This window comes from Tamandua tetradactyla, chromosome 5 (assembly GCF_023851605.1).
Source record: "Tamandua tetradactyla isolate mTamTet1 chromosome 5, mTamTet1.pri, whole genome shotgun sequence".
Taxonomy (NCBI): Eukaryota; Metazoa; Chordata; class Mammalia; order Pilosa; family Myrmecophagidae; genus Tamandua; species Tamandua tetradactyla.
Genome location: NC_135331.1, coordinates 49,146,193 through 49,162,968, shown reverse-complemented (window position 1 = coordinate 49,162,968; position 16,776 = coordinate 49,146,193). Strand labels below are relative to the sequence as shown.

At 37.0% G+C, this 16,776-nt stretch overlaps 1 protein-coding gene across 1 annotated transcript in view; it reads left to right on the top strand.

Annotated features, from left to right (window-relative positions):
* The first annotated feature begins 7,323 nt into the window (after nucleotides 1-7,323).
* The window catches only part of DHX36 (DEAH-box helicase 36), a 51,467-nt gene continuing 42,014 nt past the window's right edge, over nucleotides 7,324-16,776 (top strand). The window contains exons 1-4 of the mRNA XM_077160831.1: nucleotides 7,324-7,703; nucleotides 11,250-11,374; nucleotides 12,269-12,503; nucleotides 16,166-16,204. Coding sequence (XP_077016946.1) covers nucleotides 7,446-7,703; nucleotides 11,250-11,374; nucleotides 12,269-12,503; nucleotides 16,166-16,204 — 657 coding nt within the window. The 5' untranslated portion in view covers nucleotides 7,324-7,445. The remainder of the gene's footprint in view (nucleotides 7,704-11,249; nucleotides 11,375-12,268; nucleotides 12,504-16,165; nucleotides 16,205-16,776) is intronic.

The following is a 16,776-nucleotide window of genomic DNA, read 5'->3' as shown; positions in this document are numbered from 1 at the left end:
GCAGCATCTAAGTCATTAGTTTTGGATATAGAAATTAGTATATACATACTTACACACTGCTTGAAAAATTTCCTATAGCTCTTTAACCTGAATTATGTTTTTTATTTTACATAGTCCAATGATTGGGTTATGTAAAAGGCAAGCTACTACAAACATAGGAAATTTTTTTTTTTACATGGGCAGGCACCAGGAACCAAACCTGGGTCTCTGGTATGGCAGGCAAGAATTCTGCCACTGGGTTACCATTGTACCACCCCACTGAAAATATTTAAATTACAGATTTTAGAAAAATGTCCTTAATATTTCATCACCTCTAAATTTTCTCTAGAAGTAGAAATAGTATATTGCTTTTTCCATAGTATCCCCTCAATTTTGTGTTACCTCTGTTGATTAAACTTTATCTGATATAAGCTATAGAAGTAGAATATGGCTTTTTTTTCATAGGATCCCCTCAATTTTGTTATTATCTCTGTTGATTAAACTTTATCTGATATAAGGTATAAAAATTTGAATAAAGAACGAGTCCTTTGTAAAGTCTCCACACAATATGAATCAAATTGTGTCCTCAGTTCCTGTACCTGAGCTCATGAAAACCATGGAAGAAAAATTATGCAATTACCTAAATTAATAGTGACCACCTCAGTGACCCCTCATACTGTCCTATTAGCCTACTAAGTTATTTATTGAACACTCTTCCATCTTTCACTCTATTATTCTAAATCTTTTACTGATTTGAGAGGATTAAGTACCCTAGGAAAGCCATGTTTTAATCCTTATCTCATGATGTGGAGGCAACCATTTCTCTTAATACCCTATTCAAAAATAAAGGATGAAAACTTGATTAGGTTATCTCCATGGAGATGTGACTCACCCAATTGTGGGTATTAACTTTTGAACAGAGATATGACTCCACCCATTCCAATTGGACTCCTTTAAAAGAGGAAGCATTTTGGAAAAGGCTTGAGATTCTAAGAGAGCAGAGAATGACAAGAGGAAAGAGCCACGAGGAGAGTCCACCAGCCAGCGACCTTCGGAGATGAAAGAGAATGCTGCAGAGTGGAGCTTCTTGAAATAAGAAACCTGGAGAGAAAGCCAGCAAATGCTGCCATGTTTACCACGTGCCCTTCCAGTTGAGAGAGAGCCTGAATGTCATCAGCCTTTCTTGAGTGAAGGGAACCTCCTGTTGGTGCCTTAATTTGGATATTTTTATAGACTTCCTTTAATTGGGACATTTTCTTGGCCTTAGCATTATAAACTTGCAACTTAATAAATTTCCCCTTTTTGAAGGCTGTTCCAGTTCTAGTATATCACATTCTGGCAGCTAACAAACTAGAACACCTTCAGACGTCTACCCTTACCACCTAATCCTTCAGTTACTGACACTAAATGTACCAGCACACCCTCCATGGAATAATGACTCCTTCTTGGCCCTCCAGATATTCTTTATGGTGTAGTAATTGGAAGCCAAAGAATTACCTGCTGGCTATATCACAACTAGAAGTAGAAAAAGGAATGCCAATACTATAAAAAAAGTATTTATAGAGTGCTAATTATGTGTCAGGCACTATGAGTAAGCACTATGTTATCTCTACTGTAGTTAGGCCAAGAAACTCAAGGAATGTAAAGACTAAAAAGAATAAGAGAGACCTCCCCAAGGAAAGCACTGTCACTGATATAAGTCATGAAAAATAGTGCAGTTTCATGAAACTGAAAAAAAAAAAGTGTGTGCATCATTCTTCATGCCACCTAGCTTTATTTATTCGATTATTGAAACCTTACATATCAGATATTTTAAAAATATGAAATTGATATCTCTAATCCTCTCACCTATAAATCATGTCATCTAGTAGATATTTCACAGTCAGAACCCAAAATAAGCACTGAGAATGAAGCCAGCCTTGGGAAGGATGATGTGAAAAAAATGGCAATCTCTGACACATGGGAAGTAGAACATGAAAATCTTATTGTTACAAGATAATACGGGGGAGTGCTGGGTGGGGGTAGGGGAAAATATGTTTGTGTCACGACCTCCCACACCACTTCAGCTTTTGTTACATTGCCTGTTTAGAGCTCTAAAAGCAGACCATGATGTGGAGTGGCTGTGCTGCAACATGAGCAGTCTGTAAAGCTGTCAAAGTGGTGATGCAACATGATTATGGTGAGAGCCTGAGTTAGCACTTACGGCATATAGTACCTCCAAAAACGGGCACAACACTATCTCCCATCTCATATACTCTTCTTAAAATGTCACCTAGATAAAGGGAAGTACCTGAAACTGTAGAGCTGTGTTCCTGTAGCCATGTTTCTTGAAGATGATTGTATAATGATACAGCTTTTGCAATGTGACTGTGTGATTGTGAAAACCTTGTGTCTGATGTTCTTTTTATCTACAGTATGGACAGATGAGTTAAAAATAAGGGTAAGAAATAAACAGATAATAGGGGGAACAAAGATTAAAATAAACTGACTAGATTGAAATGTGACCTACATACTCCTTCCATATGTGGTGAAGTCTAAGTACCCTCACCTTGAATTTGGTAACCATCTCAACTAATAGAATACAGTGGAAGTGATGCTGTGGGATCTCTGAGGCTAGTTAATAAAAATGTCATATATTTCCCTCTTGCCCTGTGATACTTGCTCTTAAACCCAATCACGATGTTATGAGGAAATTCAAACTAAACCTCACAGAGAGACTGAAAGGAGACTGTGTTAGTTAGATTCAGTTGTCAACTTGGCCAGGTGAGCATACCTAGTTCTGTTGCTGCGGACACAAGCCAATGGTGCGTGAACCTCATCTGTTGCCAATTACATCTGCAGTCAGCTAGGAGGCGTGTCTGCTGCAATGAGTGACGTTTGACTTAATTGGCTGGTGCTTAAATGAGAGAGCGCCACGTAGCACAGCCCAAGCAACTCAGCATACCTCATCTCAGCACTCGCAGCTCAGCCCAGGCCTTTGGAGATGCGGAAAGAAGTCAACTCAGGGAAAGTTGTTGGAACCCAGGGGCCTAGAGAGAAGGCCAGCAGAGACCATCCTGGGCCTTCCCACATAAGAAAGAACCTCAGTGGAAAGTTAGCTGCCTTTCCTCTGAAGAACCAACAAAATAAATCCCCTTTTATTAAAAGCCAATCCATCTTTGGTGTGTTGCATTCTGGCAGCTAGCAAACTAGAACAGAGACACTACATATAGGCATTCCAATTCATAGCCCAGTCAAGGTCCCAGCCAAAAGCCAGGGTCAACTGCCAGATACTTGAGTGAAAATGCCTCCAAATGACTCTAGACCTCAACTATCAAGTCTTCCCAGATGAGATGCCGCATATCAATAGGAATAGAGAGAAGCCATTCCTATTGTGGTCTTTCTGAATACATGTGGATAATAAAAATGAATTTTGGAGTGTTTGTGGTATAGTAATAACTGTAATAGCACTCTGGAATCTTCCTCAGTTCTTACGTAGTACAGAAGGGATACAGAAGCTCCTGTCTGTGTCACATGAGTTAGGCCATGTGCTCCTAGCCTTGTTTCCAGAGGGACTGCTGTAGCAGAGCAAAGTAATTGCATAGTTGAGGGCTTCAGGTAGACTGCCTGGCAGGGGTCTAACTGGGAGTTAGAACATTGATTCCTGAGGTTGGATTAGCCAGGGCCAACTACTAGGCCCTGATGGCCATGAGTTCCCTAGCATAGATTTCATTAATGTGCAGTGGCCCAGGTATTTGGTCAGGCCAGTTGCCTTCAATTAGAAACCAGAAGGATGTAGGGGATACCATCTGTGTTTACATAAGCCTGCCTTACCTCCCTTACATCAAGCGCCAACTTGGAAAGACACAGGAAAGGGAAAAAAGTACCTGAAAGTCAAATTTGACAATTACCTAAAAAGTCTATCTTAAAGAAGAAAGCAACAAAAATTAGCTGGCAATTATAAGATATTCCTATTACTCTCTTGCTGCCTCGCAAGGACAGAATTTGAAGCCTACATCAGTAAAGTTATTTTAATCCTAAATTTTATTTGCCCATGTGAGTTGCAGTTTAGGTAAATGTGAGATTTTACTACAACAGCTATAGTGAGGAAGAGTTGTTCTCTGTAAGCTAATTTTCAATGTAATTGAACGTCCCAATTTAAGTTCCAAAATTTTCCATGACAAGAGACACTTCTGACTTATTTAATTTTTAATAAATTATGCCTTATTCTTCCTGATATAAGGGAGAAACATTTTATCCATTGTCCCTCCTACCTGCTCACCTCCCTGGCAAATATAACCACACTCCTATGTTTTATAAAAGTCTTTAGGATCACTCTTATCAAAGCAAGCCCTCCACCCCTAAGACGGGTAGGAGTCAAGTAAGGATATTTCCAATGGGAACAGGGAAGAAAAATCCTAACCTAGGACTTCATGAGTACTAGACCCTTTTAAGGGATTATGCAGAGAGCTAGAGTAAAGAGGGGGAGGTTAAGAGATTCCCTGAGACTGGGGAAACTGTGAGAGTTTGCAATGGTGGTGTGGTCCTGTGTCTCTCACCCTTACCACATTGCAGAGGCGGTTAGACTCTGATGGGAGCAGATGCCCGTGGAAGCTGAACATCAAATGCTGTGGGTTTGTGGGCAACGGTGAAGCACTCTAAGCCCGAGCTGTGATGAATGGAGAAGCTATCTGAAAGACACATCTTTGTAACCTGTCCAGAGCATGGTGCATGGCAGAACAGCAGTTAATAGTAAAAATGGCGATTATAATGAATCCATGATTCCCTTTGTTTTCTGGTATTTGGTAACTTAAGAATTCTTATGGTACCAATCAAGGCAGTGAAAAAAATAAAAGAAGAAAGAAACAAATCTAGTAGTGACAGAAGTTTTCCTTCCTATTGGTATCTTTCAGGACATTTGAAAATATTTCTGCTGTGCACATTTTTGTTGCAATAGCTTTTAAATAATAGCTTTAAAACAAAGTTGTTTTAAAGTGTCTGCCTTAAAACAACAGCCTCAAGTTGTCCCACTTCTCACTGAAAAAATCTGGAAGAATTAGTAAGCATGAGATGAAGATAAATAAATGCTGTTTATCAGAAAACAGAGACAACACCACCTCTCTCCAGGGTTGTCATAAAGATTATGTGAAATGAGATTTAAAAAAAAATACTGCATTAATTTTCTATTTCTGCTGTAACAAACCGCCACACATTTAGTGGCTTAACCAATACAAATTTATTATCTTACAAATCTGTAGACTAGAAGTTTGACATGGGTTTCATTGGACTAAAATCAGGAGTTTGGCATGGTCGCTTTTCTTTCTAGGAGAGAAGTGATTTCCTTGTCTTTTCCAGTTCTAGAGGCTGTCCATATTCCCTGGCTTGTGGTCCTCCTCCATCTTAAAAGCTAGCAAAAGCTGATGAGTCCATCTCATATCGCATCATTTTGACCTCTTCTACCTCCCTTTTCTGCTTTTAAAGATCTTTATGATCAGATTGAACTCATCCAGATAACCTAGGATAATCTCCCTATTCTAAGGTCAGCTAACTAGCAACCCTAATTTCACCTGCAATCTGAATTCATCTTGGCCATGTAATATAACATATTCACAGGTTCCAGTTATTAGGACACAGACATCTTTCTTTGGGGAGGTTGGTTACCACAAATGTCAATCACCTAACCCTATACTTATGTACTAAACAATAAGTAAATGCTGTTCTCCATTTACTCTTGCAATGAACAATTCATACCATTTCCTTCTCGCTTTGACCCCCCCCAACTCCAATACACCCAAGCCAATTTCACCTCCAGAACAATTCATACACTTGTCATGCTGTGCGTTCCCATTTGTGGGAACTACTCATTCATGTTGCCTTAATCATATTTGCCAAAATGTATATTCTCTCTACTCTCTCTGAACTTAATTTAACTCATACAGCCAACTGCTTTTTAGACATCCATATTTCCATGTTTCATAGGCTTCTCAAACTCTACATGTACAAATTAAACACATTAACTCAACCCCCAATGCCCACCCGACTTCACCCAAAAAAAGTGCTCCCATTCCTGTGTTCCTCATCTAAAGTTATGATACTTCCTCATCTGGTAGTTATTCACACTTTAAACCTGACAGCCATCTGACTCTTCCTTCTAATTCTCCACATTCATTGAATCACTAACTCTTGGTAATTTTATCTAATTCCACTTCTTTTCATTTCCAATGCTTTCATCATCCTATATTGACTCTCCTATATCACAGTCTTTAACTAGACTCCTTACATCAACATTTGTCATTTTCATTCCTTTCTCCTCAAAGCAGCTAAAGCAATCATTCACTTACTTAAAATGTATTACTTTCTTTAGAGGAAGTACAAACACCTATATACCTCTTTAGCCTTCTCTAGCAAGTATTTAAGTTTCAGTGTAGAGTCTTCTCAGCTTTCCAGGGTTTCATCTTCTTCACATACACACTCCCTTCATCTATAATACTCTTTCTTCCCTCCCCATTACCCTGGCTAAAGCCTACTTATCCCCAAAGTTGCAGCTAAACCCTCATACTTTTAAGAAGGACTTACCTGACTCCAAAATGGAAGCTCCTTTGCTATAAAATCTCACAGCATGCAGCATTTTCCTTTCTGATAAATTTCTTTAGCCTTTATCTTCCCTCAAGATAATAAGCAAATGAAAACTGTTGTCTTATTCAATGACTACCCTTAGCAGCTTTAAATCGGTTAAACGTAGAAATGAACTGAATACCCCCCGCTGAACATTCAAGTCCACGTAGCTTAGTCACTTGATTGTTCAAGAACAGCTTGCCCAAGACACTCAGTAGCCTGGTTAACAACAGTAATGACTTAAACTGTTTATTACATTGTCCAAGTGCTCTGCACTGAATTTGAGTAGATATGCTCATCTTATGCTATTGGATAAAGGTAATACAGAATGACAATTCTTTAAAGGAGAAAGAGGCATTCTTAGTAATTATATATTTGAAACAGATTCCAGGCTGTTTTCGGATGTAGCTAATAAAAACAACAAAAAGAGGTATGACCAACTCATTTCATTTCTTTAAAACTTTTCAGGAGACAGTACATCGATCCACGGGTTCTTTTACTGTTTTAATCGTGTTTACATTCCAGGGCCTGACTAGGAGCAAACTCTGGATTTTACTAAGAGAAATCAGAAAGTGAAGTCCAAAACCCATATCCCCACTTGCGGGCCTAAGGATGAAAACCTAGAAGCTTTTCGCTAGCTCTCTTCCAGAGGTACAAGGGCGCCTCCGCCAGGCCTGCACCCGCGCCACCCACCCAGCGTCCGCAGCCGCCATCCCGTGACGTCACCGGAAACTGCATCTTGTGACGCTCAACGGCCCTCCGCTTCGCGCTGGGCGCCGGAAGCAAAACGGCAGTGGACGCGCACCTACTTCCGGGCCCGAACGCCATTTCCAGCGGTTGCGGGTTCTCACGAGTTGTGCTCCGCCGGGACAATGAGCTATGAGTACCATCAGAACTGGACCCGCGATGGCGGACCGCGCAGTTCCGGCGGGGGCTATGGAGGAAGCTATGGAGGTGGTCACGGAGGGGGCCGCGGAGGGAGCCGAGGCTCCGGAGGCGGCGGCGGCGGAGGAGGAGGGGGTGGTCGCGGCGGCCGGGGCCGACATCCTGGGCACCTGAAGGGCCGCGAAATCGGTTTGTGGTACGCGAAGAAGCAGGGACAGAAGAGCAAGGAGGCGGAGAGGCAGGAGGTAATTAGAGACTCGGTGATGGCGAGGGACAAGGCAGAATAGATACTGTTTACCCTCCTGCTTCCCCTAACTTTACCCTTGTTTTTCTGAACTTGGTTGTGTTTCTTAAGTAATGCATGCGCTTTATGAGCAGCAATTGTGGATTTTAAAGCTTCCTGTAGTGGTCGCTATAGCGCCTAACGTTAGCCTTGCGCATCTGACAAAAGCGGGCAGAATTTGTTAGGGGTGAATGTCTACTTTGCTTGAGGAGGTGAGGACTGGATAAAACAAATGTTGAATTCAGGTTCCAACTGAAATTAACTTTATTGGAATATTAATGCCTTAGTATTTCTGGTCGCCGTTTCCCTTAGCATAATTGTTCCTGATTTTTAAGTTCTTTTTCTGTGAAACTCCAAAATTGTGACTTCCCTACGTTACAGATAGTTTTGCTAGGAACCGAAGCAGTTAAACCCTATTTTGAATGTAGATCGTCCAGAAAAATAGTCCACCATTCGCTTTAGTATTAAAATTGTCAGTCACAAACCCAGGGTTTTTGTTTCTATGTTTAAAGTGGAGGTGATTTCTGTCTGATTCGCAGCTCCTCTTTGAGAGGTCAGTCTTACCCAGTTAGCAAAGTGTGTTTACAACCTTTTGCAAACAAGATTTTATGCATATTGCTGCAGGGATCTAAAAAATAATGATATTCAGTGAGCTTACAATATAGTAGGGTAAAAAAATCTAGACAGATGAAAAATTAAGTATATCAGGGAAAATTGTTCATTATTATTTCCACATGAAGGCTTTAGCCTTGTGCAATGGATTGACTGTGGATGGAACTCTTCATTTCCACATTCCATCCCCAAACCTTTTCCATCTTACTAAATGTTAATTGTCACTACCGTTTATTCCCTTGCCAGTAAATAGCGAATGGAGTTCATCTTTGATTCTTCTTTTTCATTTCTACCTAGTCATCAGACAAATCTGTTCACTTTGCCTTTATACATCCCAAATCCAACCAGTACTTCCACAGCAATTGCCATAGAAAAGCCGCTGTTTTGTTTTTTGACTGTGGCCTCCTAACTCATCTTCTGGCTTCCCCTCTTACTCCCTCTTAAGTCTGTCCTTTATAGAGCCATCCATGTTGATTTTTTAAAAGCGAAAATTAGATCATTTCATTCTCTGGCTTACAACTTTGCAAGTTCAAACTCTTATGGATTACAAGAATCTGGTGGTCTGAATCATTCTTGGTTGACCACACTGTTCACTTCGCTTCCTCATCTCCAGCTGCGGTGGCTTTGCTTTTCTTTAAATTCTCCAAAGTTAAATTTATCCCTTAGAGCTTTTATTTTTGCTGTTGTTCTGCCTGGAATGCATTTCATTTAGGTCTTTATATGGTTCACTCCTTCAAATCTGCTTTTCTACAGATGTTTCTTCCTTGGAAAGGCTTTCCCTGGCCTATTTTCATTACAGTTATCAGGTGGCTGAAATGTTGAAATATTATTTGTTTACTTTGGTATTTCTCCTCTCTCCCTTATTGAGACTGTGTCCCAAGAGGGCAAGAATTTTGTCTTACTTACCACTGTATCTTTAGCACCTAGAACTGTGTCTGGAACAGTAATAGGCAGGCTATAATTCTTTGTCAATTGAATACACATGAAAAGAAAACTATGAATGAGGGGGAGTTGAGCTGGACCTTCATGGATGATAATGTTTAGCAGGATAGGCAAAATAATAGCAAGAATAATAATAAGCACTTAAATAGAGTTTGCCACATGCCAGGCATTGTTCTTTTAACTCAATTTTTGCAGCCCTTTGTGGTTATAGGTAATATCCCCTTTTACAATTTAGGCAACTGAGGTACAGAAAGGTTAGTAATAAATGGTGGAGCTAGATTGGAGGTCTGACAGTCTGGTTTCAGCCTCCATGCTTTTAATGCCATGCTGCCCTTGCAGCATGTAAGCTGTAGCAGTTTTCATTTAAACTGAAGCAGTTTTAATTTATTTAAATTAAATTAAATGGAGAAAATTATTTAGAACTAGAAGAAAGTTGGGAAGGAGGGAACCTAGAAAGAAAGACAAGGTCAAGGTTTGAAATTTAGGTAACTTCTCTACTACCACCAGCTTCTGTAGCCTCATTGTAGGGAGCACCTCAATATAAATAATTTATTAACAATAAATAATGTTTTTATAAAAAGTATAAATGATTTTTTCTGAGGCTACTTCAAATCTCAATTCCCCATCTTTATCTGAAATTCATATAACAAGGTAGGAGACCTTTGTTCTGCTGTTAAAGGTGTAAAAGCATCAAAATATAAAACTGATTAGTTGAAGAATGCTTTATTTACTATGAATGAGTTTCAGTTGAAAATACAATTATTCTGCAGATAAAAATGACTTAATGTGACTTTTAACATTTTACGAGGGCATGAAAGAAACAAGGACTCTGAACCTTTGAGGTAGTTGGAGAGAGCTCAAAAATACAGGAACCTTTGCTTGGAATTGAATTTATGTCCTGGGGCTTCTTTTCCAGGGAATTCTTTAAATTAAGGATTGGTATAGATCATCAGGTTTCTGGTTGCCAAGAAAAAAACACAGTAATCTGTAATAAGTGTAGATAAGCGGAGTGACAAAACAAGTATGAATATGTGCTGAAGACATTATAGAATTATAAAGTATAGGACAATAATATTCTTTCTAATGATAGCTCTTGTAAAATAAAGGGTAATAATATTCTTTCTAATGATTCAGCCTGAACCATTGCCTGGACTCGCAGAAATCAGAAAAGCTGGTGTACTTTACAGTTAGTTATTACCACAGAAAGATACAGATTAAAACTAGCAAAGGTAAAAGGCATATATAGGAGAGACCAGGCACAAGCTTCTAGAGTTCTTTTCCCATTGGAATTGTGTGTAACAATATGTAATGGAAATAGAGTAGTGTCAACTGGGAAAGCTTACTCGAGCTTTGGTGTTCAGGGTTTTTATTGGGGGTGGGTCCTGTAAGTATGTCTGATCACTGCATGGCTGACCTTTCAGTTACTCAGTCTCCAGTCTCTCGGGCGAGTAAACTGATGAATGGCCCAAGTCCTCCATCATAAATCACATTGTTAAAATAAACTGTCTGGTGTAGTCCAAGGGCCTCAGTATACAAAGACACTCAATAGGAAGAGTTAGATTGCAGAGTTTAAACTGCTTAGTTAATCCTTCTGTACTTATCCTTTAATAGAAAGAATAGATATATTTAGACTAATGTGTAAACCATTTTAAAAGATGTCTGTGCTGTACATTTGAAAATTTTTTTTTTGGATTTCAATTACTGTCAAGTAAGTTTTACTGCAATTTATCATTTCCTAAAGCTTTCACACAGCCAGTTTAACCATATTGGATGTTTTAACTATCTGATCATCATAATGCCTTCAGCAAAGCCTTTAATATAATTATCATAGCTTTAATTTTTATGTATTTTTGTTAAGCATTTACAACTTTGCCTTGTTTTCTTTAGTTATCAAAAAATAACTTTGACTATTTTCTTATGTTGATAAAGATCCTTTTTCCTTGCCACAAAATAGAGAGCTGTAGTACACATGGATGAACGTCGAGAAGAACAAATTGTGCAGCTATTGAATTCTGTCCAAGCTAAGAATGATAAAGATTCGAAAGAAGAAATATCCTGGTTTGCTCCTGAGGACCATGGGTAAAATAGAAGTATTCTTTTAAAAAGTGGGCAAAGAATAATACTTCTTTCATAGCATTGGCTAGAAAAGAATGACAATAAAAATAACATCTTTAGGCTCTTCAGTAAGTGAAAGTCAGCCTTGAAGTAGTTTTTTTTTTTTACTTGGGCAGGCACCAGGAATTGAACCCGGGTCCCCAGCATGGCAGGCAAAAGCTCTACCTGCTGAGCCACCGTGGCCTGCATGAAGTAGTTCTTTTTTTGTTTATGTTTATCTGGCAGATTTGGTGAAAGATCAGAAAATTTAGATGATATATTCATTCCCATAGGAGAGAACTAAGTGGTAGAAATAATCTTCCCAGATATGAGATTTATTAAGCTATTATTTATTGTTCTTCACACCCAACATCTTTCTATTCAGAAATTCTTGTCAGGGTGAGGCGGGAGTGACCTGCGGTAAGTTAAATTGTTGCTGTGTTAGGAAGGTCATAGGAACTATTACCACTTAGTGGAACTATAGGCAAAAGTTTCTCGCAACTGTATAATGTAGCATCCCGTATAAGGCTCAGAAAGAATGACAAGATACAAATGAAGTTGTAAAATTAAACAAGGCCCAGAAAATTAGTAAAAGGAAAATACAATAAATTACTGCAGTGGAGGAATGACTATTCTATGTGGATGTTTTTTTTTTTTTTAACTACCGCAAGGAGCAACTTAATCTGACAATATCTAAAGGAAGATTTTAAATTTATTATAAGAATCTAAGTGTAGTTCATAATGCTCTGCTAAGAGAAAAAAGTGTAAGCTTTTGATGCTTGGTGATTTTGAAATAAATGCAGTATATTGTTGTATTGTGTTTCAGGGCTGAGTGGCTCTCCAGCTGACATTTTTTCACTTTTTGTTTTGATAAAATAGATACGGTACTGAAATTCCAACTGAAAATAAACCAAGCTCAGGCAAGAAACTTGAGGACCAAGAAAAGAAATTGGGAAACCAAGAAAAAAGGACATTTAGAAACAGGGACAGATCATATATTGACCAAGATTCTGAATATCTCTTCCAAGAAAATGAGCCAGATGTAACCATAGACCAACAACTACTGGAAGATTTACAAAAGAAAAAAACTGATCTTCGGTATATTGAAATGCAGGTAATGGGAAGCAAGATGTGGAAAAAGTACTTACTTTCTTCTAACACTTCATAAGAATGTATTTATGGTTAGCAGTAGACACATGGCATAAATCAGTGAGATTCCAAACCAGGACATTCCCTGTGAGAATTAATAATAATTTTTATTGTTGTTTGTTAATTATTGTTTGAATAGAAAAAAGCATTTGGAGTGAAAATGACACATAACCTATAGACTAGCTCAGCAGCACCTTATATGGTGAGAGAAAAGTTTGAGAAATACTGGTGCAAATGAAAAAAAAATACTACTCTTGAGTTTCACTTTTCTAGGCGAGTATAGTGAGATGTCACAAGAATCAAGGAGGTTTGACTTGTGAAGTTTCTTCCAGACCATTTATATCCAATTCCTTTCTTTTTACAAATGATAAAATTATGTCCCCCCAGGGTTATGTGACATGTTTATATTCATCAGCACTTTAGAACAGTGACCAGAACTGGAATTCTTCTGATTTATTCAAGTACTAGTTTCCTTGCTAGGCTGCGTGATATTTTAAGGTCCCTTCCAGTTGAAATGCAGAATTTTATGCTTTGAGGGTATTCTAAGATGTAATCAATTGGTCACATGTTTATGATGTTTTTGCTTTTTAAGAGAAAATACTGAAGGAATTCTGAGTGCCATACTTCATTATGAAAATATATACTGCAGTTTTTGAGAAAGGCTTGCTATAACATCTCCACAAGGAAAGAGAGGGTATTAGCAATGAACATTGGATTTCCTGATAAGAACAGATGGACTGAATTACCCTGGGAACAAATTGTGTAGCTCTTTGATGTCATTGAGTGAAAAATATTATCGGAGATTGGAGGTTTCGAGGGAAGTTTCAAGATGAAATATGGCAGTTGAGAGAAGAGCGTCTTTGACAGTTTCGAAACAAGAAAAGCTAGCTTATCTCTGCATTGTGGAGGACAGAACTGTAATATCATTGAAGATTATGTGATTGATCTAGTTCAGAAAAAGTTAGAAGAAATGTGTAAAATATTACAACAGTCATCTTTCTGTGTGCCAGGCATTGTTGTAAATGTCATTTAAACCTTCCAGCAATCCTCTGTAAGAATACTGTGTTATATGGAAAAAGAAGCTTAAGTTAAGTGACCTATCCAAGGTAACACAGCTAGTAACAGAACCAGGTGTGTTTAAGAGATCCAGCTATGTAATCCTACTCAGTAATATATTTTTCATTATTTATTTAATAAATATTTATTTTCCACTTGCCAAATGCCACTCATTTTGCTCTTTTCTAAAGACTTTAATAAGGCATTTTCTGTCCTCAGACAGCTTAGAGTCTCATATCTCATATTCTCTGAAAAGAATAGAAAGTTTAACTGCCTTTGGAAAGACTTGAGTTGTAAATCTCTTCAGGGGCATTTACATGTTACAGAAAGTAAATATGGTTAATGCCAATTTCAAATGCAATGTGGTAGCTTGTATATATATATGTGTATATATATATATATATATACACGTATATATTAAGGTGCATAATATATATATATATACGTATATATTAAGGTGCTTACATTTAACTGCATGGAGTATTAATATTTTCATTGTCATTAAGTTATAGTTTTGAAAATTTAAAAAGTACTTTAAAAGAAATTAATGTGTAAAGTATGGTGGCTTGCCATTTCAAAGCACTGAAATTCATTTAAGTCTTCACATTGATTCTCACATTTTAATATACTGGTGTGAATTACATGATCATGACAAGCATAATAATATATTAGGTTACCTAGAATAATTGTAATTTTGTTTTGATCCACTCCCCTTCAGTAAAGAGAGCTGTTAAACTGACTGATTAGTTATTTATTGCCATTGAAGATTTTTCATATAAATTTATAAATTTGAAGAAATCTTGTCTTAAATTTTTAGATAAAATAATACCATAATCCTGATTTTTAAAGAATGTTTGCCATTTTTACATAGTATGAATGTGGAGTTCTGTAGAAGTTTTTGAAATTAAAGAGCAAATGTCACATAGGTAAAACGAATCCAGCAAAGAACTAGTCACCCTTTAGAATTCCAGCTGTAATTCACCATAAATTTGTTGATTAGTTTATATGTGTCAGAAACTGCTACTTGCTTTTTATTCATTCATATTGTCATGTTTGGTTTTTTCATTCAGCTCTTCCAGCAACCATTTGAGATAGATAAAACCTTTGAGGTATTCACACTCAAAGTTTGTTTTAGCTAAGATCACAGTTCTTAAATAGCAGAGCCGGAATTCATTATCAGATTTTCTGATTCCAGATATTAGTGTTCTAAGTTTCTTTTATATTCAAAGGCAAGTGTCCTGAAATAATCTTATTATCTGTTCTGATGTCTAAAGCATTGATAAATGGTGGTGTGATGGGTGAGTAAAAGAATGTGATATAGAAATAAACTCTAAGGTGGATTTATGAAACAAAAACAGCAAAAATGGTGTAACTAATGCTATTAGATGGTAGATCAAATTTCATTTCACTGCCATTATAGGAAATTGTCTCCTTTCTGTTCTGTGTAACAGAATACTATTTTTGAATGTTTCAGAAATAAAAAGGATTAATAAATTATTAACAGATTCACACACCGTACAGTACATCCAAAGTGTACAATCATTGGCTCTTATTGTAATCACAGTTATGCATTCGCCATTACAGTCAATGTGAGAACATTCTCATTTCTTCCAAAGAAAAAAAAAATCCCATATCCTGTATGTCCCCCTATTATTGACATTTAGCTTTGGTATAATGCCTTTGTTACAAATGAAAGGCTATTTCAATGTTACTGTTAACTTTAGACCTTAGTTTACCTTACTTGAATTTTTTCCCATATAACACCATGTTATACCACCTTGGGATAGTGCCATACATTTGTTATAGTTCATTTAAAAACCATCTTTTATTTATATAATTAACCACCATCATTGTTCATTCAGGGTTTCACAGTTGTACAGTCCTAGTTTTTATCCTCTAGCTTTTCTTCTGGTGACGTACATGACTCTGGCCTTCCTCTTTCAACCATACTCACGCTCTACTTTATTAATTACATTTACAGAATTGTGCCACCATTACATGGTGTTGTGCTATTCATTTCCACATCTTCTTCAGCACTTCTAGTTTTCTGTTTATTTTTAAAAGTTTTATTCACACACCACACAGTCCATCCTAAATGTATATTCAGTGGTACATACTATAATTGCGGTTAGGCATTCGCCACCACAATCTATATGAGAATGTTTCTATTTCTTCCACAAAGAAGAAAAGAAAAAAAAAAAACCTACAGCCCCTCTATTATATCCCCCTTTTGCTGGCATTTAGCTTTGGTATATTGTCTTTGTTACAATTAATGAAAAAATGTTGCAATATTACTGTTAACTGTAGATCCTATTGTTTATTTTTTTCGTATACCATCCCCTTTTTAACACCTTTTAATAGCGACATACATTTGTTCATATAGAAACAGTAAATTGTTTTTTATACAGAATTTTTAAGTCTTGATACTTCACAAAAACTGTGGGGTAATGAAAATACTTTTGGATTCTAGCATATATGTGATATGGACTGATTGCCGTGATTAGAATTTGATTGCATTTTTTTGGTGAAATTCTAAAACTTGTTTTTTCTTTCTTTTTTTTTTAATTTCAGCGTTTCCGGGAAAAGCTGCCTTCATATGGAATGCGAAAGGTAAAATACATGCATGTACATGATTTTATTTTATTTGTTAAATGCTTATGCATTTTTGTTTTTGTTTTTTTGAAGCTGTGTATCTAGAAGAAATAAAAATTAATGAATTTCTTCCTAAAGGTTATTATTGGAAGTTAGTTTTATTCTTTTGAGTGGTTGAAGGACAAAAAGAAAAAATAGTTATGAAATAGTTTTCCCAAAGTTTTCTTATATTTATGTTCTTTATTTTCACATATTTAACACCCTGGTCTTAATTTGAGACCAAACAATTTAAAAATTGAGACACTATTGAAAATGAAGTATTTTCATTTGTTTATTATTGCCTCATCATAGAATCCCTTTGTACCAACAAACATGGTCCACCATTCTCTATCCTAATTTAATTTTCCCTTTACTTTCCCAAACACTGTAACTACCTGACATTTTCAGTCTGTGTGCCTCCCTATCCTAAGTCAGGATATCCCTATCCAGAAGTCATGGTTTGCTTTATATCTGTATTTCTTGACTCAGAACATTATCTGGAATTCTATAGATAACCAGTAAATATTTGTTGAATGAATGAATCACCCATT